General features: G+C 45.6%; 1 protein-coding gene across 1 annotated transcript in view; it reads left to right on the top strand.

The window, feature by feature from the left end:
• LOC5576379 (RILP-like protein homolog) overlaps positions 1 to 22257 on the top strand; it is a 50130-nt gene extending 27873 nt beyond the window's left edge. The window contains exons 2-3 of the mRNA XM_021844023.1: positions 20271 to 21016; positions 22027 to 22257. Coding sequence (XP_021699715.1) covers positions 20271 to 21016; positions 22027 to 22144 — 864 coding nt within the window. The 3' untranslated portion in view covers positions 22145 to 22257. The remainder of the gene's footprint in view (positions 1 to 20270; positions 21017 to 22026) is intronic.
• The last annotated feature ends 3367 nt before the right edge of the window (positions 22258 to 25624 follow it).

The following is a 25624-nucleotide window of genomic DNA, read 5'->3' on the forward strand; positions in this document are numbered from 1 at the left end:
CACAACAGTTAACAATTTGTGGAACTTAAGCGTGCTGCCAGAAGGGCCGAAAATATTGCGCGCGAACACCCACCTATTTGTCCTAGATAATAAGGAGGTCGAAGTGGGATTTCGCTGATGTTTCGCTGCATGCACAGTTCGATGAGTGTATCTGTGGTGACGCGGTTTCGCTGCAATTTTCGTCGCGTATATCTAAATGGTTTCATATGAGTAGTGCTTCGTGAAGCTCAAGCAGGACAGTTCGATTTTGCGTCGTTCGATAGATTTTGCTCCGCCGGAGATTTTTTTTCCTGTTTCGGAGCGTCTTGCTGGGTAGTGCTTCGTGAAGCCCAAGCAGGACAGTTCGGTTTTGCGTCGTCCGATAGATTTTGCTCACGATTTCGCGCGTGTTTGCGTCGCTGGAGATTTTTTTTCCTGTTTCGGAGCGTCTTGCTGGGTAGTGCTTCGTGAAGCCCAAACAGGACAGTTCGGTTTTACTTCGTTCGATAGATTTTGCTCACGATTTCGCGCGTGTTTGCGTCGCTGGAGATTTTTTTTCCTGTTTTGAAGCGTCGTCCGATAGATTTTGCTCGCGGTTTCGCGCGTGTTCTCGTCGCTGGAGATTTTTTCTTCCTGTTTCGGAGCGTCTTACTAGGTAGTGCTTCGTGAAGCACAAACAGGACAGTTCGGTTTTGCTTCGTTCGATAGATTTTGCTCACAATTTCGCGCGTGTTTGCGTCGCTGGAGATTTTTTTTCCTGTTTCGGAGCGTCTTACTAGGTAGTGCTTCGTGAAGCACAAACAGGACAGTTCGGTTTTGCTTCGTTCGATAGATTTTGCTCACGATTTCGCGCGTGTTTGCGTCGCTGGAGATTTTTTTTCCTGTTTTGGAGCGTCGTCCGATAGATTTTGCTCGCGGTTTCGCGCGTGTTTTCGTCGCCGGAGATTTTTTTTTTCCTGTTTCGGAGCGTCTTGCTGGGTAGTGCTTTGTGAAGCCCAAACAGGACAGTTCGGTTTTGCGTCGTCCGATAGATTTTGCTCACGATTTCGCGCGTGTTTGCGTCGCTGGAGATTTTTTTTCCTGTTTTGGAGCGTCGTCCGATAGATTTTGCTCGCGGTTTCGCGCGTGTTCTCGTCGATGGAGATTTTTTTTTCTGTTTTGGAGCGTCTTGCTGGGTAGTGCTTCGTGAAGCCCAAGCAGGACAGCAGTGCTGGAAAAGATCGCATCACGAAGCAGCTCACGAGTATATACCAATGCATAACAAACATCACAGACTCGCGAACTGGCTAGGTGTGAGTAAGTCCGCACCCGCCTGCTCGGGAGAACATGTCAAAAGAAGTAGCAACAAGCTCGGGAACGTTTACCCGCGAGTTACCGAGCAAGTTGTGATTTATTATCGTTCTGACAGACAAATTAATTGCATAACCATCAAGTCGATAGTAAACTACTAGTTTATAGTCAAAAACCCTTGGAAACCATAAATCTTGGAGGGGAAGCTGCTTTTTTTCCCAAAAACACAATTTGACTCTGAACAGCTCCGAACACGTTCGCGAATCACTTTTAGCTTCGGTTACTCGGGAGCACGACGGATGCGAGTAAACCAGCGCTCTGACGCTCGGGAGCGTTTGGATTTGTTTTTGTTCCAGTTCAGCAGAAATGGTCGCCATTTTCCATCACTGCAGGACAGTTCGGTTTTGCGTCGTCAGATAGGTTTTGCTCACGGTTTCGCGCGTGTGTTCGTCGCCGGAGATTTTTTTTTACGCGTATCGTTATTTTATACAATCCAATGACTCTGGAGGGATCGGTTTTGCTTTTTACTGGCTATTGAGCAAAAATATTACTGCACAATCGATAAGCATTTCGCGAAATACTATTTATACTATAAATAAACTATTGTTTTCTCTTTTGATTGCCGGCATTCAAAAGATTACATTGAAAACACTTAAACAACAAATGTTTATGGCCTATCGCCAGCTTTCTAGGCGAATCCTGACAATATACCTTCCCCAACCTCCAACTCCGTAGCACTTATGAGGGTGTCGCTGAGTCGGTGGCCTCTCATTAAGTAAGTGCTACATCAACATTTCCTTCCCCTATCCCAAGTTACGGTAAAGATGGGCGTGGCCGGGAATAGTGATATCCATGCTTTTAGTATTCTTGTTTATGATTTGAACAAGGTATACTCCCCTGCCTTGTTCCTGAAAGTAGTCAGGATGAGTGTTTTGGCGCGAACCTTGGGAGTGGACTGTAACGAGGTGGTCCGCCCAAAACACGGGTCTTCCCGAGGTCCTTGACCCCGACCTCCGATCACTGACCTTTCTCACTAAGGAAGTAATCACAATGCGGCGTACTGGGACTCAACAACTTTATTTCGCGGACCGACAGGGAGACACAACTTGTCTGTTTGAAAGTCGGTGCAAACTGATTTTATTGGTAACACAAACATTAGACCCGCTTTCGGGTGGATCTCGGGAAGCGAGACCCGATAGCTCTTATCGCGAGCGGGAGCTAGATCCAAAGTGATCTAAAGAGATCAACAGTGGTTCTCAATTTGATTTTTGGACCGAACATGCCGGCCGCCTTGAAACCAGACGAGTTTTAAACAAGACTAACATACATTGCTACACTTACTATTTCACAACTACCCCTTAACAATACAAATTGGAATCAAGGTTCCCTTCTTAATACTAGAACAAAACTTCGCCGACCCTTGTCGACTAGGACCTCGCCACACTCGCGCGAGGGGGTGGGAACTGCTGAGTTGCTGCGGCTGCTTCGAGGCGCCTTCAGCGCCGACACACGTCGAGCTACGTCTCACGTGCGCTGCCTTGGAGTTAGGGATGACCTTTTATTTATTTATTTATTTATTTATTATCGTCAATCAAAGTAGACTACATGTTAACACTTAAATCTATATACTGCTATATCTTACAGAGTTAAAGTATATTCTTAGGTTACTACGCGACATTGTTAAGTCTATTGTTTCGCAATGTTGATTATATAAACTCATCATTCGGTTTAGAGGAGAAAATTTTGCATAATTAGTACGACGGTGATTAATAAAAAACAAGTTACGATTCCTCAATTGCCGGGAAGGAGTATAAAAATTTAAACTGTTTAATAGGTTAGGAGAATCAATACGATGCGAAACAATATCGTTCACTAATGAAACCATAGCGAATTCGCGGCGCTTTTTCAATGTCTGAATATCAATGAGCATGCATCTTGATTCATAAGATGGAAGAGGGAAGGATGTCCAGCCCAATTTACGAAGAGCATATAACAGAAATTGCTTTTGAACTGATTCAAGACGTTCTTCATGCGTCTTCATAAAAGGAGACCATACAATACTACAATACTCTAATATAGACCTCACGTAAGCGACGTACAAAGTTTTAATAGTGTATGGATCATTAAAGTTAGAACCAAAGCGTTTGATAAAACCAAGCATATTTGTTGCTTTATGTATAATGGTGTTGTAATGATCGATAAAAGTGAGTTTTGAGTCTAAAATTACGCCTAAATCTCTGACCCTATCGCATTTTTCAACGATTTGATTTCCTAAAACTACAGTTGTTTCTTCTGTGTTTCGCTTTCTGCTAAAAGTAATTAAATTACATTTTTTAACATTTAACTGAAGTAGGCTTTTACTACACCATTCATCAAAAATAGATATTTCACTCAGATAGATGTCAATGTCGTTAGCATACTTGATTTCCATGAATAACTTCATATCGTCGGCATAGATAAGAATATTTATATGCTTAAGAATGTAGGAAATATCATTTACATATAATATGAAAAGAAGAGGTCCTAGATGTGAGCCTTGAGGAACTCCTGATGTAACTTGGATAGGATTCGATTTTTTACCATTATATCTCACTATTTGTTGCCGATTTGTTAAATATGATTGTATCCAATTTAAAGATGGTTTATCAAATCCTATTTTTTCTAACTTGAAGAGTAACATAGAGATATCAATGCGGTCAAATGCTTTGCTGAAATCAGTATACAGAGCCTCTACATAGTTACCATTGTCCATAGCATTCAAAGTATAATTGGTGAATTCTAGTAGAAGTGGAACGGCCTTTAAAAAATCCATGTTGTGCATTTGTAATTGTGTTCCTTAATTGCCCAAACAATTTTCTATTAACAATGGATTCAAAGAGCTTTGGAATACAGGAAATTATAGCAATTCCACGATAATTACGAATATCAGTTTTGTTCCCTGATTTGTAAATAGGTACTAAGAATGATTTCTTCCAGATTTTAGGAAATTTGCCGGATTTTAGTGACATATTGAACAGCCAAAACAAAGGAGATGTTAATTCAACAGCAAGCTTCTTCATAAATACTGGAGGGATTTCATCAGGTCCTGCACTTTTTGTGGCATCCAATCCTTTCAAGCCTGATAAGATGTCTTGTACACTTATCTGGTACACACTAATGTCATTTGAGGGGGCAGGGAAGAATGAAAAATAATTTTGGTCCCGAACCTCTTCTGAAAATGTCGTATAGATTTCTTGGAAAAACGTTGAAAAGAGGTGGCAAATTTCTTCCGGGTTGTTAGCTTCTTTATCGTCAAGTTGCATTTTTGATGGTAGATTGTTTGATTTTAATTTTGTTTTAGTATAATTAAAGAAACTTCTTGGGCATGACTTTATATCGCTCTCAATTTTTCTATTATACTCTTCAAGTGCAGAATTTATAGCAATGTTCAACTGCTCACATAAGTCCAGGTATTTCTGCATATTATCATCACTTCCATGTTTTTTATAAATTTTGTGAGCCTTTTGCTTTCGATTTTTTAAATTCCTGATATTTCTATTGAACCAGATGGGATTTTTTGAATTACCAAAAAGTTTTTTCCTTTTCACAGGTACCTCTTCACGAATAATTTCCATTAGTAAACTGTAAAATATATCAACAGCTTTTTCGACATTATTTTCTTCTCTGATCAGTGATTGCCAGTCATCCAGTTTTTCGGGATTGCAGTGCCGGATGCACGGCGGCTTCTTCTTCGGGTGGCTTCATCGGTAGAGTCTCGTCGGGTCTCGACCGTATACACCAGCGCATCGGCTGATGCCTGGCTTCCTTCGTCTTTCGTGGTGCGTGGAGTGGTTCGTGTGGTGATGGTTTCCTCGGGAAAGATATGATGTAGTGGGCTGACATAGATTTCTGTAAAACCGGAACAACTTACCGACCCAGGCAAGAACGGTGCCTGACGATTCTCCGTGGAGTGTGCGCCTGGGTGGTAGTGTCCGGATCGGGCGGAGGGCTTCTGTGGTCGGGTGACCATCACTTCGTCGCTTCGAGCCATCGGGATGCTGGCCGACAGGATGAGCAGGCCAAGCCCAGAGCCAACCAGTTGACGACGGCGGGGTGAAGGGGTTACCATGGCTTCCTCCGGGAAAAGTTGGTAGCGGTGGTGCTACCGGCGATAGACGAAGTGATTAGAGTTTTCTAATTCTCGCGATGACCCTTTGGTCAACGCCGACGCCGTGGGCGCCGAACCCTTCACCACATTGACGACGGACTGACGACATATACAACATGCATGGACGATACAACTTGACCTTTACGACGATTGCCCTTGGGGTGACTTGACGACTTCGAGAAATGGATGGTGCCGAAGCACCGGAGCGGCAATTGGCGTAAGCCTCATGCGCTAGAGAGTTGTTGGGTATCTTCGTTGTCGCGGATGGGAAGAGGACAGACCTTCGAGATTCCGCGATCGAAGCATCCGTCTTTGGTGCGGACCGTGACGACGCGGATGTTGCCGTCCGACCCTTTGAAGATCTTGGTGACCCTACCCAAGTGCCACTTCAGTGGTGGAGCGTTTTCGTCCTTCAGCAGGACCATCATGCCGACGCGAATGTTGTCGCGTTGCTTGGTCCACTTGGTGCGGTTGTGCAGATCCGAGAGGTACTGCGTGGACCACCGGTTCCAGACTTGCTGCGCCACTTGTTGCGCGTCTTCCCACTTGTCCAACCGATTGGTGGAAACATCTTGGAGATCTGGTTCCGGGATGGCGGTCAGGGGCCGCTGGACCAGAAAGTGCCCTGGAGTGAGGGCTTCGTAGTCGTTGGGGTCGCTGCTTATCGGAGTCAGTGGACGCGAGTTGAGAACTGCCTCGATCTGGGCCAGGGCAGTCAGCATCTCGTCCACCTTCAGTACCTTGGTGCCAATCGCCTTCTTGAAGTGTCCCTTGAAGGACTTCACCTGCGCCTCCCAAAGGCCGCCGAAATTGGGCGTTCGGGGAGGGATGAAACGGAACTCGATGCCGTCGGAACTAGTGTCCTTGATCAGCCGGTCCTGGAAATTCTGGGCGTGGAAGAGGCGGTGGAGCTCGGTCAGCTCGCGTTTCGCACCGACGAACGTAGTTGCGTTGTCGCACATTATCAGCTTTGGCCTGCCGCGGCGGGCAGTGAAGCGTTTCAACGCCGCTAGGAAGGCTTGCGACGTTAGGTCCATTACCAGCTCCAGATGGACGGCTTTGACGACCAGGCAGACGAAGATTGCCACGTAGCACTTCACAGGACTTGCTCGCCGGTTGGGGTAGTTCACGAAGAATGGACCGCAGTAGTCCACGCCGACGTTCATGAACGGTGGCGCGGGGTTGACTCTTACCGACGGAAGGTCGGCCATTATCTGCTCCAGAACCTTCGGCTTGTTCCGAAAGCACGGGATGCAGTCGTGGATCACCTTTCTCACCAGGCTGTGGATGTGAACTGGCCAGAATTTTCCACGGACAGCAGTTGCTGACCGGCGTGGAAAAGCTTGTGGTGGTAGTGCCACACAATCATCGTTGCGAGGGGATGGCGGTGGTGGAGAATGTACGGGTGCTTGCGATCGGACGATATCGATGCCTTAGAGAGCCGGCCGCCGACGCGCATCACGCCGTCAGATAACCGTGGATGCAGCGCAGCGATATTGGACGAATCGTGGACACTACCTTTCTTGGCGAGATCATGCAGTTCTTGCGGATAGCATTCCTGCTGGGACAAGCGAACCAAGGCAACGATTGCGTGCTCCTGTTCCTCGAGCGACAGGCATCCAGTTTTTCCTGGACTGCTGATTGCACCTCTGTGCGTTGTGTCTGAATCGCAGTAGCAGCGCTACGATCCGGACCAGCTCCATGAACGAAGATCGTTCGCTGAAGATTTCGCTCGGCGGTATGCCTTGAGCCGGAAAGGCCGGCGTTGGTCGCTCCTCCAGCAATGTGGGATCGAATTCGACGACGGGCATATCGTCGGCGTGTGGCCAGAACTGTTGGTCCTGGGATAGCCATCGGGGACCCTCGAACCACATGGTTTGGTACTGAAGGTGCGCTGGAGAAATTCCGCGGGAGATGAGGTCTGCAGGGTTTTCGGTGCCCGGAACGTGACTCCAGCCACGGTCCTTGGTGATGTGCTGAATTTCAGACACGCGATTCGCTACGAACATCTGCCAGCGAGACGGTAGCGACGCCAACCATTACTTGACGATCATCGAGTCCGTCCAAAAGAACGCCGCGAGGTTGGGGCGAACTTGATTGTACTTCTCGTACAGGTGACTGAGCAGGAGGGCTGAGGACAGCTCGAGACGTGGGATGGTTATCTTCTTCTTCTTCCGCTGGAGGTTTTCCAGAGGCGCCACTCGAGACTTGGAGGTGATCAGGCGGACGGTGACGGTGCCATCCGACGCGGAACAACGGAGGTAGAGGCACGCTCCGTATGCAGCTTCCGACGCATCGCAGAAGCCATGCAACTGCACATCAGCACAGTCGTTGCTGACGCCGAGCCAGCGGGGAATTGAGAGCGACTCCAGAGCGATCATGTTCTGTTTGTACTCCTTCCATAGATCCTGAAGTGACTCGTCCAGAGGGTCGTCCCAACCACACTTCAGCAGCCAGAGCCACTGGATGAATATCTTCGCCTGGACAACTACTGGGCCCACCAGGACGAGCGGATCGAAGAAGCACGCTGCGTCGGAATGAACGCTGCGCTTTGTGATAGTGGAAGAGTTCGATCTCCACTCGGGGAACGAGAAGCAGAAGTGATCCGCCTGCGTGTCCCATCGTAGACCCAGGGTTTTCACCGTCGCGTTCGAAGAATCCAGGTCGAGTACCGTTCGTTCATCCCGCAGATGCTTGGGCAGCTTGGAAAGCAGCCCTGCCGAGTTCGAGTTCCACTTTCTCAGAGTGAAACCTACCGTGTTAGTCAGCTCAATAACCTCGTTCATCAGCTTCCGTGTTTGATTGACCGTGTCCGCGCCTGACAACATGTCGTCGACGTAGAAGTCCTCTTGGACCACCCGACTAGCGATCGGATGCGTCGAGACACTATCTTCTCCCAACTTCTTCAGGCATCTTGTGGCCAGGTACGGTGCACTCGCAGTGCCGTACGTGACCGTGAGCAGCTCGAACGTCTTCACAGGTTCCTCCGGTGTGTCTCTCCAAAGGATTCGCTGCAGATGTTGATCTGGGGTAGCCGCTGCACCAATCAAAGAGGCCAGCTATTGTTGGAATCCCTGGCCGCATTAAATGTAGAGTTGGCAAATGTGGGTACAGTGAGTACCTTCCGCAGAAATGGTGCAGAATCGATCATCGACGTGACGTTTTGTAGTCCTAACCTTTTAGGTACCATGAACTGGCGCGTTGATGACGGTTATACTCATAGCGATCATCAATCGATTCGCTATAGTATAATACCAGGCGGGCAGAAGGCAGCGCGATGTAACTCGACCCAAGCCCGAGGATGGAAAACAGCGCGCTTCGACGTCGAAGTATTCACTGAAGCCCTGAGGCGCGAACGAAACACTCTGGACCTAAACGGTGAAGAGCTAGTTGCTATGATATCACGAGCGTGTGATGCTTCCATGCCGAGAAAAGCCCCTCCTAGAGAGAACAGGCCGCCAGTGTATTGGTGGTGCGAATCAATTGCAAATCTTCGAGCAATCTGCCTTCGGGCTAGACGAAGAATGCAACGCGCACGCACAGAAGCACAAAGAGAGGAACGCGGTGCAGCATTCAGAGAGGCAAAGTTGGCTCTCAAAAAGGAAATCAAGAGTCGAAAACGGGCATGCTTTGAAAGTCTATGCGAGAGTGCCAATTCTAGTCCATGGGGTGACGCCTACAGAGTGGTAATAGCTAAGACCAAAGGAGCCATAGCGCCCCAAGAGAAATCGCCCGAGTTGCTGCGATCGATAATCGATGTACTCTTCCCGCACCATCCCATAAGCCCATGGCCCCCAGCGCCGTATGCGGCAGATGAAGGAGAAGAAGTGGCGAGAGTGACGAACGAAGAGCTGGCAGAAGTCGTGAAATCATTCGCGTCAAACAAGGCACCGGGACCCGATGGTATCCCGAATGTTGCCTTAAAAGCGGCAGTGAACACGGATCCGGACATGTTCAGAACCACGATGCAACGCTGCATTGATCAAGGAATCTTCCCGGATGTATGGAAGCGACAGAAATTGGTGCTACTACCAAAGGCGGGGAAACCACCAGGTGACCCGTCGGCGTATAGACCTATCTGTCTACTAGATACGACGGGCAAGTTATTGGAGAGGTTGATTCTCAACAGACTAGTACCGTATACGGAGAGTGCGGACGGCCTGTCCAACAACCAGTTTGGATTCAGAAAAGGTAAATCTACTCTGGACGCCATCCAGTCGGTCGTTCAAACAGCTGAGGTGGCAATCGAGCATAAAAGGAGCGGCATCCGTTACTGCGCGGTTGTCACTCTGGATATGAAGAATGCGTTCAACAGCGCAAGCTGGGAAGCAATAGCACACGCGCTTCACCGCCTCAAGGTACCGGTGCAGTTGTGTAAGCTTCTAGAAAGCTATTTTGATGGTAGGATTCTACTGTATGACACAGAGGAGGGGCAGAAAAGCGTTCGAATTACCGCGGGAGTACCTCAAGGTTCAATCCTGGGCCCGCTGTTATGGAATGCGATGTACGATGACGTACTGAGGCTGCCCCTTCCGACGGGTGTTAAGATTGTTGGCTTCGCCGACGATATCACCCTAGTGGTCTATGGTGAATCGATGGAGGAAGTAGAGTTGACAGCAGCGCACTCTATTTCCCTGGTTGAGGAATGGATGAAGTCTAGGAAACTAGGACTGGCCCGTCACAAGACTGAGGTGTGGTGGTCAACAACCGCAAGTCCGAGCAACGGGCGCTTATCTCGGTAGGTGATTGCACCATAGAGTCCAAGCGATCCCTTAGGCATCTTGGGGTAATGATCGATGACAAGCTGAGCTTCGCTAGCCACGTTGAATATGCCTGTAAAAGGGCATCTACGGCTATAGCGGCGCTTTCGAGGATGATGTCTAACAGCTCTGCTGTAATTGCCAGCAAACGCAAGCTGCTGGCAAGCGTGGCGCTATCCATACTAAGGTATGGAGGACCAATCTGGTCAAAAGCGCTTAGAACGAACAGAAACCTAAAGCGGTTGGAAAGCACGTACATGATAATGTGCTTAAGAGTAGCAAGTGCATACCGGACGGTATCTAAAGAGGCCGTGTGCATCATAGCCGGGATGACGCCCATCGGGCTCATCATCAAGGAAGATGTTCAATGCTTCAACCAAAGGGGTACCAGAGGAGTCCGCGACACGTGTAAAGAGGAAACGGTCAGAAGCTGGCAGCAGGAATGGGATAACTCCACTAAGGGTAGATGGACCCATCGACTAATACCAAATGTGTCAGATTGGTATGGTAGAAGCCATGGGGAAGTGAACTTCCACCTGACGCAGTTTCTGTCAGGACATGGTTGCTATAGACAGTACCTGCATAGGTTCGGGCACTCAGAATCTCCTGCGTGCCCCAATTGTGCTGGTGTAGAGGAAACAGCGGAGCATGTCGTGTTCGATTGCCCCCGTTTCATTGTTGTGAGAGGTCGCATGCTCACTACATGCGGAGGGGACACGTCCCCCGACAATATTATAGAGAGAATGTGTGCGGATGCCGAGTGCTGGAATGCAGTAACTACGGCTGTCACTCACATTATGTTAGAATTGCAGCGTCTATGGCGCGCCGACCAAGAGTTGGCTGCAGAGGATTAGCCCTGCCGAGGCTGGTCCCTTGTAACATTGTTTAAGTCGGCTAGGAGAAGCAGTTTGCCTAGGCTACTTCTGCTACACGTGTTGTGCTATATGCACTGGTCCCTTCCCGAAGAAATACCGTAAGGTGGTTCCGGGGAGATGAGGGTCTGAGTCCAAGGGTCATGTCGATGCACTGTTCACCACTTGAGCAATTCTAAATGAATTGCTCATGCACAGTGCATAGGCTGGTTTTAGCGGGTCGTCGTTGGTGCGTCATCCCCGCATTCCCTGAGTTATCTTCTCAGGGGATCTGTTTGCAGATTTCCCCCTTGTAAAAAACAAAAAAAAAAGATGTTGATCTTGCTCGGGAACACGGACCATCCGGTACATTTTGGCGACGTCGGCAGTGACGGCGATACGGTGATGACGGAAACGGAGAATGGTGGAGATCAGGTCATTCTGGACGACCGGTCCTACCATCAGAGCGTCGTTGAGGGAAATCCCTGTAGAGGTTTTGCACGACGCGTCGAACACGACCCTCAGCTTGGTTGTCGTGCTATCGGGCCGCAACACGGCGTGATGCGGCAGGTAATACACTGGATCGGCAGTGGGTTGTTCTCCGTCGACTTCCTTCATGTGGCCCATCAGCAGAAATTCATGGATGAACTCCTTGTAGGCCTCCTTCAACTCGGCGTTCATGATGAACCTTCTCTCCAAGCCGATGAACCGCTTCATGGCTATGTTTCTGGACTCTCCCAGGCGTTCCAGCATGTGCTTCTTCTTCGGCAGCGTCACTACGAACCTGCCTTCTTGATCACGGACCGTTGACTTGTTGAACATCTCCTCGCAGGCCGTTTCTTCCACCGAGTGCGTTCGGTTCACGTGGCACGTCTTCAGCTCCCAGAATCTGGCGATCAGGTCTTGCAGATCGACGGTCGTGCTGACGTAGCTCGCTGTCGTGGGCATGACGCTTGTGGTCTCCGGAACTCTGCCGGACACGACCCAGCCGAAGACGGTCTCCTGCAGCGTGGGACCGCTCTCCGACAACTTTCTTCTTCCGGCCCGCAGCACGTCGAAGTAGAACTCCGCACCGATGATCATATCTACGGGACCGGGCTCGCCAAAGGTGGGATCAGCTAGCAGCACTTCGGTGGGAATCTCGCACAGCTCCACGCGTACCGGTTTGAGAGGAAGAGTTTGAGTAATTTTTGGCAACACGTGGAACTGCATGCGCTCCCCGAACGAGGAAATCGATGGGCTTTGGGCTTCGATGATGGCTTCGACCGCTTTCGTCGACGTCACGCTGCTGTTGCCGATGCCCTGCACCTGCAGGAAATTCCGCTGTTCGTGGAACTTCAACTTTCTGGAGAAGCTACAGGTCATGTAGCAGAACTCCGAGCACGAGTCGAGGAGGGTTCTGGCCAACGCAGTGTTGCCAAAACGGTCCACCACCTTCACGATCGCGGTTGACATCAACACTTGTCGCGTTGTGCCTCCGCTGTGGGACGATTTAAGGGAAATTGCAGGTTGGGAGTTGGTGGTGGGCGGTGGGTGAGTGTCTTGTGAGCGAATCACGGGGTATGCTTGTGTGGGTTGTGTTTGTGTGGCTGGTTGAGTGGATGTCTTTGTCTGACCCTGAGGTTTCGAACGGTTTTGCTGTTGTGACTGTTGCTGGCTTGCCGCTGGAGCTGGGTTCGATCGGTTCGGCGCTTGCGTACCGGAGGGGGGAGAATTGGCAGAACCAGACTGCTTCGGTTGACGACCGCCGCTTGAAAAACCTTCGAAATGAAGGAGGGTGTGGTGTTTTCGTCCACAGCGGGTACACGAACCTCTGGAGCATCCTTCAGCGAAGTGACCAGCGGTCAGGCAGTTCCGGCAGAGGCGCTTCTTGTTGATTTCTACCGCTCGCTGGGCCACCGTAATGTTCGACAGTCTGCCGCATTTGAACGGGATATGGTAGGAATCCCCGCAGAACTCACACCGCCGCTGCGACTGGGATGACGTGTGCGTCGTAGACACTCGATGTCGGCTGTTGTCGCCAGCGGGGGCCTTCGCAGGGGCGATCGACTGCAGCACTGCGCACTGATCCCTCAGGAACTTCATCAGATCTTCGAACTTGGGGACGTCTTTGCTATTGTGGTGCGTCTCCCAGTGACGGAGAGTGGTCGAGTCGAGGCAAGAACACACCATGTAGGCGAGAATCGTCGACCAGCCCTTCGTCTGCTCGCCGATCTTGTTCAACATGAGAAGGTTCTTGTCGAACTCGCTAATGACGTGGTTCAGCGCCTCGCAGCTTTCTTTCCGCATCGGCTCAACGGCGAACAGTGCGTCCAGGAGGGCCTTGACGATGAGCTTCTTGTTCTCGTATTTGTTCTCTAGAAGCTTCCAAGCCACCTCGTAGTTGTCTCCGGTCAACTCCACCGAGTTCAACTCCTGGAGTGCTTCTCCCGAGGTGGAGGACCGCAGGTAAGTGAACTTGTCAACATCTGCGAGTTGCTGGTTGTTGTGAATCAGACTACGGAATGTGTCTCGGAAGCTGGTCCAATCCTGGATCCTTCCGCTGAAGCTCGGCAGCTTGATTTCCGGAAGCTTTACGCGGGACGCTGGTTGCGTTTCGGCCGCATTGTTACCTCCGGCTGGCCGTGGGTTCTCCACCTTGGGACGCAGCTGGATGAGGGCAGTTTTCACTTCAAAATACTGCTCCTGCACGGCTTCGAAGGTCTCCTCGAACTGCCGTTCCCGCTTCTCTCGCTCTGCCCGGGTATTCTCGGCGATCTTCTCCCCAGCGCCGTCCTCGTCCTCGTACGCCAGCTCGATCTTCCGCCGAACGCTGTAGAACCGCTTGATGGCCTCCTCTAGGGTCTCTAAGCGAACGTCGATTTGGGGTTCATGCCTTCCCTTCTGGAATTTTTCGACGAACCGGGCGATCCCAGCGATGATCCCCATCAGCTGCTTCTCTTGCTTCTTCAGCTCCTTGAACTCTTCAGGCTTCACCATCTTCACAGAATTCTTCTGTAACCCACAACTTCACAATACTGCTGGGAAATAGTCACTTTTGCCGGTTGGCAATTCACAGTTCACAGCACAAGTCCAGGTGCAATTTCGCACACCGAGAGTGTCACTTATCACTGGCCAGCAGTACTGTGAAAAGAGTTTTTGATCACTGCACTTCACTATTCTTCACTGTATTCGCCATGCGCCGCACGACCGCAGACACTGCTACTGGGATGAATCACTCAACGGACACGCGCGACCGACCGAAAGCCAGCGAATTGACAAGCGACAGAATGAATCGATGACAAAGACAGCAATTTTGGAACCAGAGAAAGGGCCAAGCACTAGTTCCAAGGGCAATCCAACCCAACCAAGCCACAAACCCAGAAATGAAAACGCTCAAGCGAATTTCAATTTTTATTGAATTTTCCACTCATTTACTCGAACTTTCATGCAACCCAACCACCCCAAAAACCATGCAAGTACTTCCCTGACGGCAATCGGGATGATTCCGTAGCTTTCTCCTCGCCGCTGGCCTGCACCGACGACTCGCCAATGATCGTCGTCAACTCGCTCCTCGCTTGGTGTGTTTCCACCCGTCCGTAGGTGGCCCCCGTCGATGTGTGCCGTCGGACACTCCGTAGCAATTCAAATAATCGCCGTCGGCCGAACTTCGCGAACTAATTCGCCGAACAGCAGCCCCACTTGAACGCACTACTGGGGGGATTACTGTACTCCACCGTCGAGGAGATCGAACAACGGCGATACAATGCCGACGATATCACACACGCGGTAATCTTTTTTCTCTATCTTTGCTGCTGCGTTGGATAGGCTGGCCGTTTAGGCGACGGGGTTTGCACACAATTCACTTTCTTTCTACGTTCTATCCCAACACAGGGAACGCGTAGCCGTTTCGATGGCGCGAGTTTGAATTCGTACACAACACAACAGTAGCACTTTTGTTCAAACCCTATCCCGGCTCTGCGGAATGGTTTTTCTCTTCGCGATAGGAGCGTGATTGTTGCACTTTTTATTGCCAATCAACGGCTTTCACGACGGGCTCAGATTAACCGCCACTTGCACTACGATAGTAATTAATGGATCGCCCCTTAGTCTCACCGGTCGTATCCGGTTCGAAGGACCATATGTTTTGGCGCGAACCTTGGGAGTGGACTGTAACGAGGTGGTCCGCCCAAAACACGGGTCTTCCCGAGGTCCTTGACCCCGACCTCCGATCACTGACCTTTCTCACTAAGGAAGTAATCACAATGCGGCGTACTGGGACTCAACAACTTTATTTCGCGGACCGACAGGGAGACACAACTTGTCTGTTTGAAAGTTGGTGCAAACTGATTTTATTGGTAACACAAACATTAGACCCGCTTTCGGGTGGATCTCGGGAAGCGAGACCCGATAGCTCTTATCGCGAGCGGGAGCTAGATCCAAAGTGATCTAAAGAGATCAACAGTGGTTCTCAATTTGATTTTTGGACCGAACAATGAGATTATTAAAAAGAAACATGAATGTTGCTAGTATCCAATCTACGAAGTATACCGTAACTACGCTAACGCTAACGCTAGATAATGAGGAGGTCGAAGTGAAAAAATGGCTCAATCAGCATCTGAGGTTGGTTTCAAGTCATGAGACAAATTCTTTCCGAGTTCAAGAGTTTATCTTTCGATATCTAGGAGGGGAACGATTCCGAATCAGTGGAGTAGCAGACCTTCTTCTTCTTCTTTCTGGCATCACGTCCCCACTGGGACAAAGCCTGCTTCTCAGCTTAGTGTTTTTTTTATTAGCACTTCCACAGTTATTAACTGAGAGCTTACTGTGCCAATGACCATTTTTGCATGCGTATATCGTGTAGCAGGTACGAAGATACTCTATGCCCTGGGAAGTCGAGAAAATTTCCAACACGAAAAGATCCTTGACCGGTGGGATTCGAACCCACGACCCTCAGCTTGGTCCTGCTGAATAGCTGCGCGTTTACCGCTACGGCTATCTGAGCCCCCAGTAGCAGACCTCTTAACTTCTAAAATAAGCTTTTTGTTTCAAGGAATCTAAATGTTTCATGGGATGAAACCTGTTCACAGTTTCAACAAACGACTTTGAACCTTATAAGTAGAAGCAATAATTCGATACGCTAGAGTACCGATGCATGGGCAAAATCAGTATCATTCAACCAGCTTAGTGGCCGAACCTGATTAAGGGGCGCGCTTTTGAGAGTTTAATGGTGACAAACTGTTTTCTCCAAAAGGTATAAATAGCGGTATCTTTTTCTAAAGAGGCTCTATGCAAAATAGTAAAGAATGATATTTGTATAAAAAATGACTACTTCATTATTTCTCAATAGTAATGGAGTAGAACGACATGCACTAAACAAAGGACACGGGTATACCACAAAAGATCAAAGAAAACTGGTCGCAGTGGTTCATCCCGAACAGAAACAGAAAAAAAATCTAATATTCCTTATCCGAAAAAAGCTGTCAAAAAATTTTGAATGTTAAGTTTTTTGACGAAAACCTTGGAAAGTCATTCATAAATTCCAATGGATTGTTTTAATCTTGATGTTAACATTTCTTTACAAACTAAACTTGATATTGACAATGTTCTTGAAACTTTAACAAATTTCATTGTTGAAGCCAGGAGCATTGTAACTCCAAAATGTGAATCCGTGACTATAGACGATTATCTTAAACTCTTGATCCGTCTTAAAAACGGGCACTCGCGATCCTGTTATGAAAATTATATGGCAAGATTTGCAGAAAGAAATCAAAAAACGTTTTTCACAATTAAGAAACTAAAATTTTGAAAATAAAATTTCTTAATTGGACTCTGGCTCTAAGCCCTTTTAGAAATTATCTAAAAATTTGAAAAACCCTCTGAAACCAATACCGGCATTGAAAGAGGAAAACAAATTATTACTAACTAATTGCGAAAAAGCTCAAAAACTTGCTATGCAGGTTGAAAGCGCGCACAATTTTAATTTAGGACTTACTAGTCCAATTGAAAATCAAGTTACTCATGACATCGAAAATATTCTCAATCAAGAGAACGTTTTCGAAAATTCCTGAGAGACTGATTTAGAAGAAGTGAGAACTATTATTAAAATGGGGGCGGACCTGGTGTAGTGGTTAGAACACACGCCTCTCACGCCGAGGACCTGGGATCGAATCCCATCCCCGAGATAGTCACTAAAAATTTCAGTGACGACTTCCTTCGGAAGGGAAGTAAAGCCGTTGGTCCCGAGATGAACTAGCCCAGGGCTAAAAATCTCGTTAATAAATAGAAAAAAAAACTATTATTAAAAATTCAAAAATATAAAAGCTCCTGGCGATGATGGAATTTTCTACATCCTCATCAAGAAACTTCCAGAAAGTAGCTTTTAATTTTTAGTTGATATATTTAACAAATGTTTTCAATGAGCATATTTTCCTGACCAATGGAAAAATGCTAAGGTTGTACCAATTTTAAAACCAGACAAAAATCCTGCAGAAGCTTCTAGCTATCGTCCAATCAGTTTGCTTTCCTCCATTTCTAAACTTTTTGGAAAGGTCATTTTGAACAGAATGATGGCCCACATCAACGAAAATTCAGTTACCTGCCAGCCATCGTTCGCGTCTGACGTATTGCTTTGCCTCTCGCTTCGTTCGCTGTTCGTTTAAAATGTCCGGTGCGCGATAAAATACTTTAATGGTAGAACTGTGAGGACACTACAGTTCGCCCTGATGTGGCAAAGGTGCAACAATTCTTGGAGAAAGAATTAAAACTCCAGTATACGGACATTAAGAGCATACAGTTGCATCACACACGCAACTGTGTGCTCATTGAGATGAGATCTAAGGAGATTGTCGAGCGCTACCAATTAGAGCACAATTGGAAGCGGACTATGCTTTGTGATTGTGACAATACAAAGTTTCGAATTCCGGTTTATGTGAACTGCGATGCAGTGACGGTTCGGGTCCACGACCTCCCACCGTCGATGAGTCACGTCACCGTGGCCAACCACATGTTAAAGTATGGAGAGGTAATCTCTATCAGAAATGAGAAGTAAAAGCATCACTTCCCCGGAATTTCCAATGGAGTGCGAGTGCTACGAATGAATTTACTGCGCCAAATTCCTTCATTCATTTCAATAGAAAATGAAGTTACTATGGTCTCTTATATAAACCAACCTAAATCATGCCAACGGTGCGCACTACCGGCTCATCCTGGCACAAAATGCCCAGCTTCAATCCCAGAACTAACAAATAAATCACTGCAAACATCAACAGCATCCGAGTTGTTTAATCAGGATGATTTTCCTCCGATAAACGACAATCGACAACAATCACCATCTCCCGTTCGTGAAGAAGCGAAACAACAGAACGACGACGACGACTGGACTGATGATGACAATGCATCACACTAATCCACCGAACACAATGGGGCTTCACACAAGCGACGGCGATCGAGGCGGGTTAACGAGAAAAGTGCGGAACAAAAAAGGCTTGCGCAGATCAGTGTTCCCCAAACGCTGATCTTATGGAGATCGTTGTATCATCGGACGATACACTTGGTTCACCGAGAAATAAAATTGTTAATAGTTCTATTTCTTCTATCCATAGTAGAAAATGATAATCGGCTCTGTAAAGCTTTATTCGGCGTGTGAGCCTTTGAATAAACAAACTGGTAAAAAAAATCAACGAAAATTCAATTTTTGCCAATGAACAGTTTGGATTCTGCCATGGACATTCGACCACTCATCAACTTTTACGTGTAACAAATTTGATCCGTTCCAACAAATCTGAAGGCTATACTGCTGGTCTTGCTCTTCTAGACATAGAAAAAGCATTCGACAGTGTTTGGCATGAAGGTTTGATCGTAAAATTAAAAAACTTCAATTTTCCAACACACCGTTTTGAATCATATTACGGACAGCTTTTTATTCCGGACACTTAATAAGCTTTTTCTATAGAAATCTATGCAAACTTATAATGTCCAACTGCCTTAGACGTCTCTTTAGCGGCTTGACGACTTCAACTGATGGTTTGACTTTTCTAATAATGATTTCCATGAGGTGTCCGGAATTCGAATCAAAGTGTCTGAAATATTTGTCAAAAGTGAGGGAGCGTCCGGAATAAGAATCATGAAGAGGCCACACATTTCGATTTATTTAAAATTATTCAAGTTGCGGATGCGTATTCTTTACCTACCATTCGAAAGTTAAGGGTTTCTGACGCTCGATAACGCTGAGAAATCATTCAGAATGATTTATTTTATATATTCTATGCTGAGTTATACTTCACTAAAGCCTTAAGTGTCCGTAATATGAATCAAAACGGTACATTGTTAGAATAATTCAAAGTTATCTGTCAAATCGTACACTTCAGGTTAATTATCAGAACTCCAGGTCTGAAAGACTTCATGTAAGAGCTGGTGTTCCTCAAGTCAGCATTTTGAGACCAATATTATACAATATTTTCACATCTGAGTTACCTCAGGGATGTCAAAAATGTTTGTTTGCGGATTTCAGGCAAAAATCGTTACAATCTTCTATTGCCACGATTAATGCGTGTATATATATTTAGGTTAAGTAAATTGAAAACATGTTTTTTTTTCTCTTATAAGCGGGTGAAATCAAGTCACCTGTAAAAAATCTGAACTGCTACGGCAAATGAAATGTAATATGTTGTTAACAAAATATTAATAAAATCTTAAATTTGTTTTACCAAATTAGGATGATAGTGTTGTCTAACAAAGAAAACATCGATACAAGAAATTAATAGGATGTTTGGAATGATACTAATAAAGAAATAAAAAAAAGCGACTTCCGTTTGAACTGACATTTCTTTTCAACTGCGTACTGCCATAAAAAATGCGCTTTTTTGATCGATTCCTTGCAAGAATTTCCCATGCATCAAGATAGGCAAAGAAATTACTTTTCAGCAGCGATTCAGACTAAAAAAAAGCCAGATTCGCTGCTGAACGTCTGTTTGTCTGTAGTAAAGGTTAAACATTGATCTCGAAGTAAAGAATTTTCAGAGGTCCCCGGGATGTTGGTAGAGTATTGAAGAGGGTTACAGGGTTGAGAATCACTACTCTAGCTGATGATAGTCGGAGGGATAAGTGCGCCCATTCCTGTTTGTAAACTCATTGTTTTGCAGCCCAAAAAGATTACAGTGAAAGTCCTATCAAATAAATCAACGTTAAGGTTTTGAATTTTAAATTTCCTAACATCAAATTGATAAACAATTATTCTCAAAATTTTCACCTATTTTCTTCCAGGAAATGGAGGCAATTGAAGAACAATGGCGCATCGAGACACGTGACTTGTTACAACTTATAAGTCGTTTGCAAAACGAAAACCGACGATTGGCCAAAGCCCAAAGTACTGAAACTATGTCTTCTAAAAGTTACCCAACCGACACACCAAACGTCGAAAACCAACCGCAAATGTTTTGTGCAAACTGTGACTCATCTACTATTTCCAAGCTAAAAACAAAAATCAATGAACAGAGCGGCGATCTAAAGTTCAAGGAACGTGAACTTCATGAGAAGCTGTCTGAGATATCCGCCATGTCGTCTCAAATCGAAAGACTGAAAAGTTCGTTGGGCGAATGTCGTAGAAGGCAAAAGCTATCGCAGAATCAGATGATAACACTATTCGAAGAACGCGCCGATTTTCTCGCCCAGCTGCAAGATCAGCAACATGAGATAACTATGCTGCGAAAACGGCTTGGCATAGCCGAGAAGGAAAACGAAGATTTAACAGACATAGTCAAGGAGGACGAAAAGCCTCGATTTTCAACGGTGGAGTTGAAGGAGGTGCTGACAGAACGAAACGAACTGAAGTTAAGGGTGAATGACTTGGAACAGGAACTCCTAGTATGCAAACAACCGAATGCCGCTGATATCGAAAACGACACATCCTGTCCTTCCTCCACCCACGATTTGCCCGTGCAGGGTCCATTGCCATATGAACCAGACGATGCTCCCTGGAAGAAACATTCCGAGAGCGGCATCCGCAAGTTGTAAGTATAGCAAGCTATATTCTAAGAAAGGCTAGAGTTCTTCCGATAGCAGGAACTTTTCTCAGATTTCTCGGAAAAAGCTTCAGAAATTCTTCCAATGATTTTTATTGCAATACTGAACTTTTGGAATACTTTTAAGAACACTCCAGAAATTTTTATAGAGATTCCTTCACCAATTCTTTCAGGAATTCGTCCAGAGAGAGAAATTTCTCCAGAATTCGCTCCATGAAATTCCTGTGTATTTTCCCCAATGCTCTTCCAGGATTTCTTCCAGAGATTTTACTGCTAACCCTTCTACTGATTTGTCCAATTGTAACTCAAGAAGAACTCACAAGGATTCCTACAAGAGTCTTCCAAGATAATCCACCAAGATTCATTCCGGAGTGTTTGAATAAATCCGTTTAGATATTTTTTACAGGAAGCCACACGAAAATTTCTCCAGGAGTCTGATTTTTTCGGTTATTCTTGCAGTAATTTTTATATGGATTCCTTCAAGAATTATAGCGTTTCTCCAATTGCCTAAAAATCATTCAAAGATTATTTCAGGGAATTAATAAGAGAATCTTCCAGAAAGTCATCGATAAATTAGTGAAATGTCCGGTAGGATTCTCTGATAAATCCTAATAAAAGTTCTTTTCTTCTGATTCCATTTTGTTCTTTTTGTTTCCTTTGTCCCAGTTTGGTCCCTTTTTGGACTTTTTTCAGGCATGAGGTCTTTAAAATTAATGTTTTGAGGACTCTTAGTCGCTACTAGCCCTGATTATTATTATTAGTTAGCTTTATAATAGTGATTTTTGCCGCTTTATGTGCAATAATGTGCATTATTCATACATGATCATTCTTATCATTTTGCGACGCCTATGATCCACCTATTGTTTTCATCATTTTTCAAAAATCTTCTATGGACTCCCTTGCGTAGCATGAACGTCATAGCCATAACGTAAAGCAAAATAAAACTTCTACCTAACAGAAATATATATAATTTCTTTTTCATTGAATGTTATTTTCAGCTTCCGAAAGTTGTTCTCTGATGTGAACAGCGAAACTGCAAGCTTCCCACGCCGCTCAGTATCTACTTTGACTAAAATGGCACTATCATCTGGACCTCACAGCGACATTCCGATATAAGTGATTTTATCATTATAATCAGTATTAGTAACTTGTTGTGATGTTCTTAGTTTGTTTTAAGTAGTATAACGTTAAACCATAGTTCCAGTAGAAAAATATCAATGTCAAAAATGGCTGGAAAACCATTTCGAGTGGCTTATTGTATGTTTTATGATTCACACTTTGACCTAATCGCATATCAGTCCGATTTTTGGTGGATTTCCCATTCACATTGAACAATTATCCGTAATATTTATTCATACTTAAAAAAATATTAAATAAGCTGCTCGAACGGTTTAAGCGTGATTATCTGATGACAAATCCTTCATTGAAGCAAACAGGGTATTCCTTCGGGTGTAGTCGTGTCCGAGAACTAGTGTTCGATCGCTCTGTTAAATATTTTTTCTAGAAAAAACATCGAACACTATGGCCTTATCATCACCTCACAGTCAAATCTCAATCAATAAGCTCTACCGCGAGAGCAAACTCATTAGAGATCTGTTTCGTAAAACTCACGCTTGATATTTTCATGCGATATCAATCAACCACACTCAAGTCGTCAAAAATGATTCAATCATAAAACCAATAAAAAACATGTGAAAACTGAATGTTGTTGTTTACGTTAGGAAGAATCATTATAGGGCCCTATTTTATAAGTCGAGTCGACCAAAAACGACTCGACTGGAGTCACTGTGGACCAATAATTTTGCTCGACTCGGCTTTGTCACTCGAGTTTTTCGACAGCCCTCACTCTATGTAACTGGATTACTATGGGGCTCTGCACTGTTTTGATTTTGCATGGAATTTTGACGTTTACTGGCCTTGTTGTTTACTAATTTCACAGAGGAGTGAAAGAGTCCGAATGATTTTTGTGCAGAGCCCCATAGGCCTCTGCACTGTTTTGATTTTGTATGTGGTTTTGACGTTTACTGGCCTTGTTGTTTACAAATTCTATGTAAGTGTAAAAGAGAGAGAATGATTTTTGTGCAGAGCCCGACGGGTGACATCTGAAATATGCATGCATACTTTGATCGACAGTGATTACAGACGAGTCACTTGAATCAGCTCGATTTACAAAATAGACCCCATAATTCTACCATACTAACAAGAAATCACGGCTTTGTGCGAGAAAACAGTGGAAAACGAGGTAATTAATCAAACAGATGAGCCAACCCATCCTTGATTTTTTAACTGCTGAGTTACGTGGTTGACAACTCACGCATGAAAAATATCAGGAGTGAGTTATGAGAATTTGAGTTTTTCACAACACTGGCCTTATTAAACGAGTAGGATGATTTGCGACTCTGTAAGTTTTTTTTCTTGATTTGCGCGCGTTCTTCAGAGAAAAGTGTTTAAAATAGCTGATGTGGTGAAGAAAATTTAAAGTAATTTGTGGTGTCGATGATTTTATTTTGTCGACAAATACATATTTTGAACTATTGTAGTACACTCAAAAAAATCCAAACGTCATTGCTACGTGAAAAATCACGTAGATCATTCCAAATTCATTTTGCCTTCACTTCACCTGACTAAGATAAAGATCACTAAGCCATTCATAACCATCAAATAGTGAATCGGTAATTGTTACTGAGGTTACCTATCGCACTTACGTGAAATTCACGTAGGTGCCTAAGTTCATTTTGACATCTGCATATTGTACGTACATTCGGTGTTGAGCGCAAATCCTAAGATGGCGCCCGCTTGATTTTTGTAGAACTTCAGAAGCTGCTGAACTTTAAATCCTGTGTTAGATTGATTTTAAGGTAAATATGCTTTGAATACCGAAGAATCCCTGCATTACTTCATATTTTACACCTGATTTATAACCTCTATCAATTATAGCACGCGAAGGCTGCAACAAAACAGAACATACTCACAACATTTGGGAAACAAGATTCACAATGCTCAGATTGAATATAAAAATATCAAAATCATTTAGATTTGTTCCCATTTTCCAATTGGGAATTAGTTTTCTTCCAAAGCCTATTAGAGATAAGGTTGGTCTATATTCTAGTTAATTTAATGCAAAACCATCTAGGTCCTATTGAAACGCTTCGTAAAGGCTACCGAAAAATCCACGTAGCTCTTACTTGTAGCGCCGGTGGAATGGACGAAGTTCAAAAGTTCATGCGTTCATTCTGGGCTACCTATGATTAACGTAAGAGCTACGTGAAAAGTGCGATGGAAAAAAACCACGTATGTTTTCACGTAACAGTGACGTTTGGATTATTTTGAGTGTAGAGTAAAATCGTATCCCTTGTTAAAGTTAATAAATGACATTGTTTGTGCATCAGAATCCTAGTTCTTATTTTTTCAAACTAGAGAAAAAAAAATGAAAGATCAGAAAAAAAATGTTGGTCAATTGGTGAGCTCGTTTCAAGCTTTTACTTAAAATGAGTTAAATATGATAACATACTGCCTATACTCGCAATACAGTCCCATTAGGAAAATCATGATTTCCAAACACATGGAGATCCTATCGTCGTGCACATTTGTACGAGGCGTCGGCCCTGATGAAGTCCACCAAGGACAGAAACGCCGGATCATTCGAAGCGGGTTCTAAGCCAGCCTGCTCGACTGGCCTATCCTCGGTTTGTGACACGTGCAACTAGCACGTAAGCACGAAACGTCGTGCTAGCACCTTAAGGGATGTGCGTCCTTAAGCTACTACGCTTATTTCCAAACACATGGAGATCCTATCGTCGTGCACATTTGCACGAGGCGTCGGCCCTGATGAAGTCCACCAAGGACAGAAACGCCGGATCATTCGAAGCGGATCAGGGAATGCGAGGATGACGTACCAACGACGACCCTCTAAAACCAGCCTATGCACTGTACTTGAGCAATTCTTTTTGAATTGCTCAAGTGGTGTACAGTGCATCGACATGACCCTTGGACTCAGACCCTTATTTCCCCGGAACCACCTTACAGTATTTCTTAGGGGAGGGACCAGTGCATATAGCACAACATGTGTAGCAGAAGTAGCCTAGGTAAACTGCTTCTCCTAGCCGACTTAAAAAATGTTACAAGGAATTAGCCTCGGCAGGCCTAATCCGCTGCAGCCAACTCTTGGTCGGCGCTGAATTCTGAGTTCTAGCATTCGGCATCCGCACACATTCTCTCTATAATATTGTCGGGGGACGTGTCCCCTTCGCATGTAGCGAGCATGCGACCTCTCACAACAATGAAACGGGGGCAATCGAACACGACATGCTCCGCTGTTTCCTCCACACCAGCACAAATGGGGAACGTGGGAAATTCTGAGTGCCCGAACCTATGCAGGTACTGTCTATAGCAACCATGTCCTGACAGAAACTGCGTCAGGTGGAAGTTCACTTCCCCATGGTTTCTACTATACCAATATGACACATTTGGTATTAGCCGATGGGTCTACCTACCCTTAGTTATCCCATTCCTGCTGCCAGCTTCTGAGCGTTTCCTCTTTACACGTGTCGTGGATCCCTCTGGTACTCTAGTTGAAGCATTGAACATCTTCCTTGA

Source organism: Aedes aegypti, chromosome 2 (assembly GCF_002204515.2).
Source record: "Aedes aegypti strain LVP_AGWG chromosome 2, AaegL5.0 Primary Assembly, whole genome shotgun sequence".
Lineage (NCBI taxonomy): Eukaryota > Metazoa > Arthropoda > Insecta > Diptera > Culicidae > Aedes > Aedes aegypti.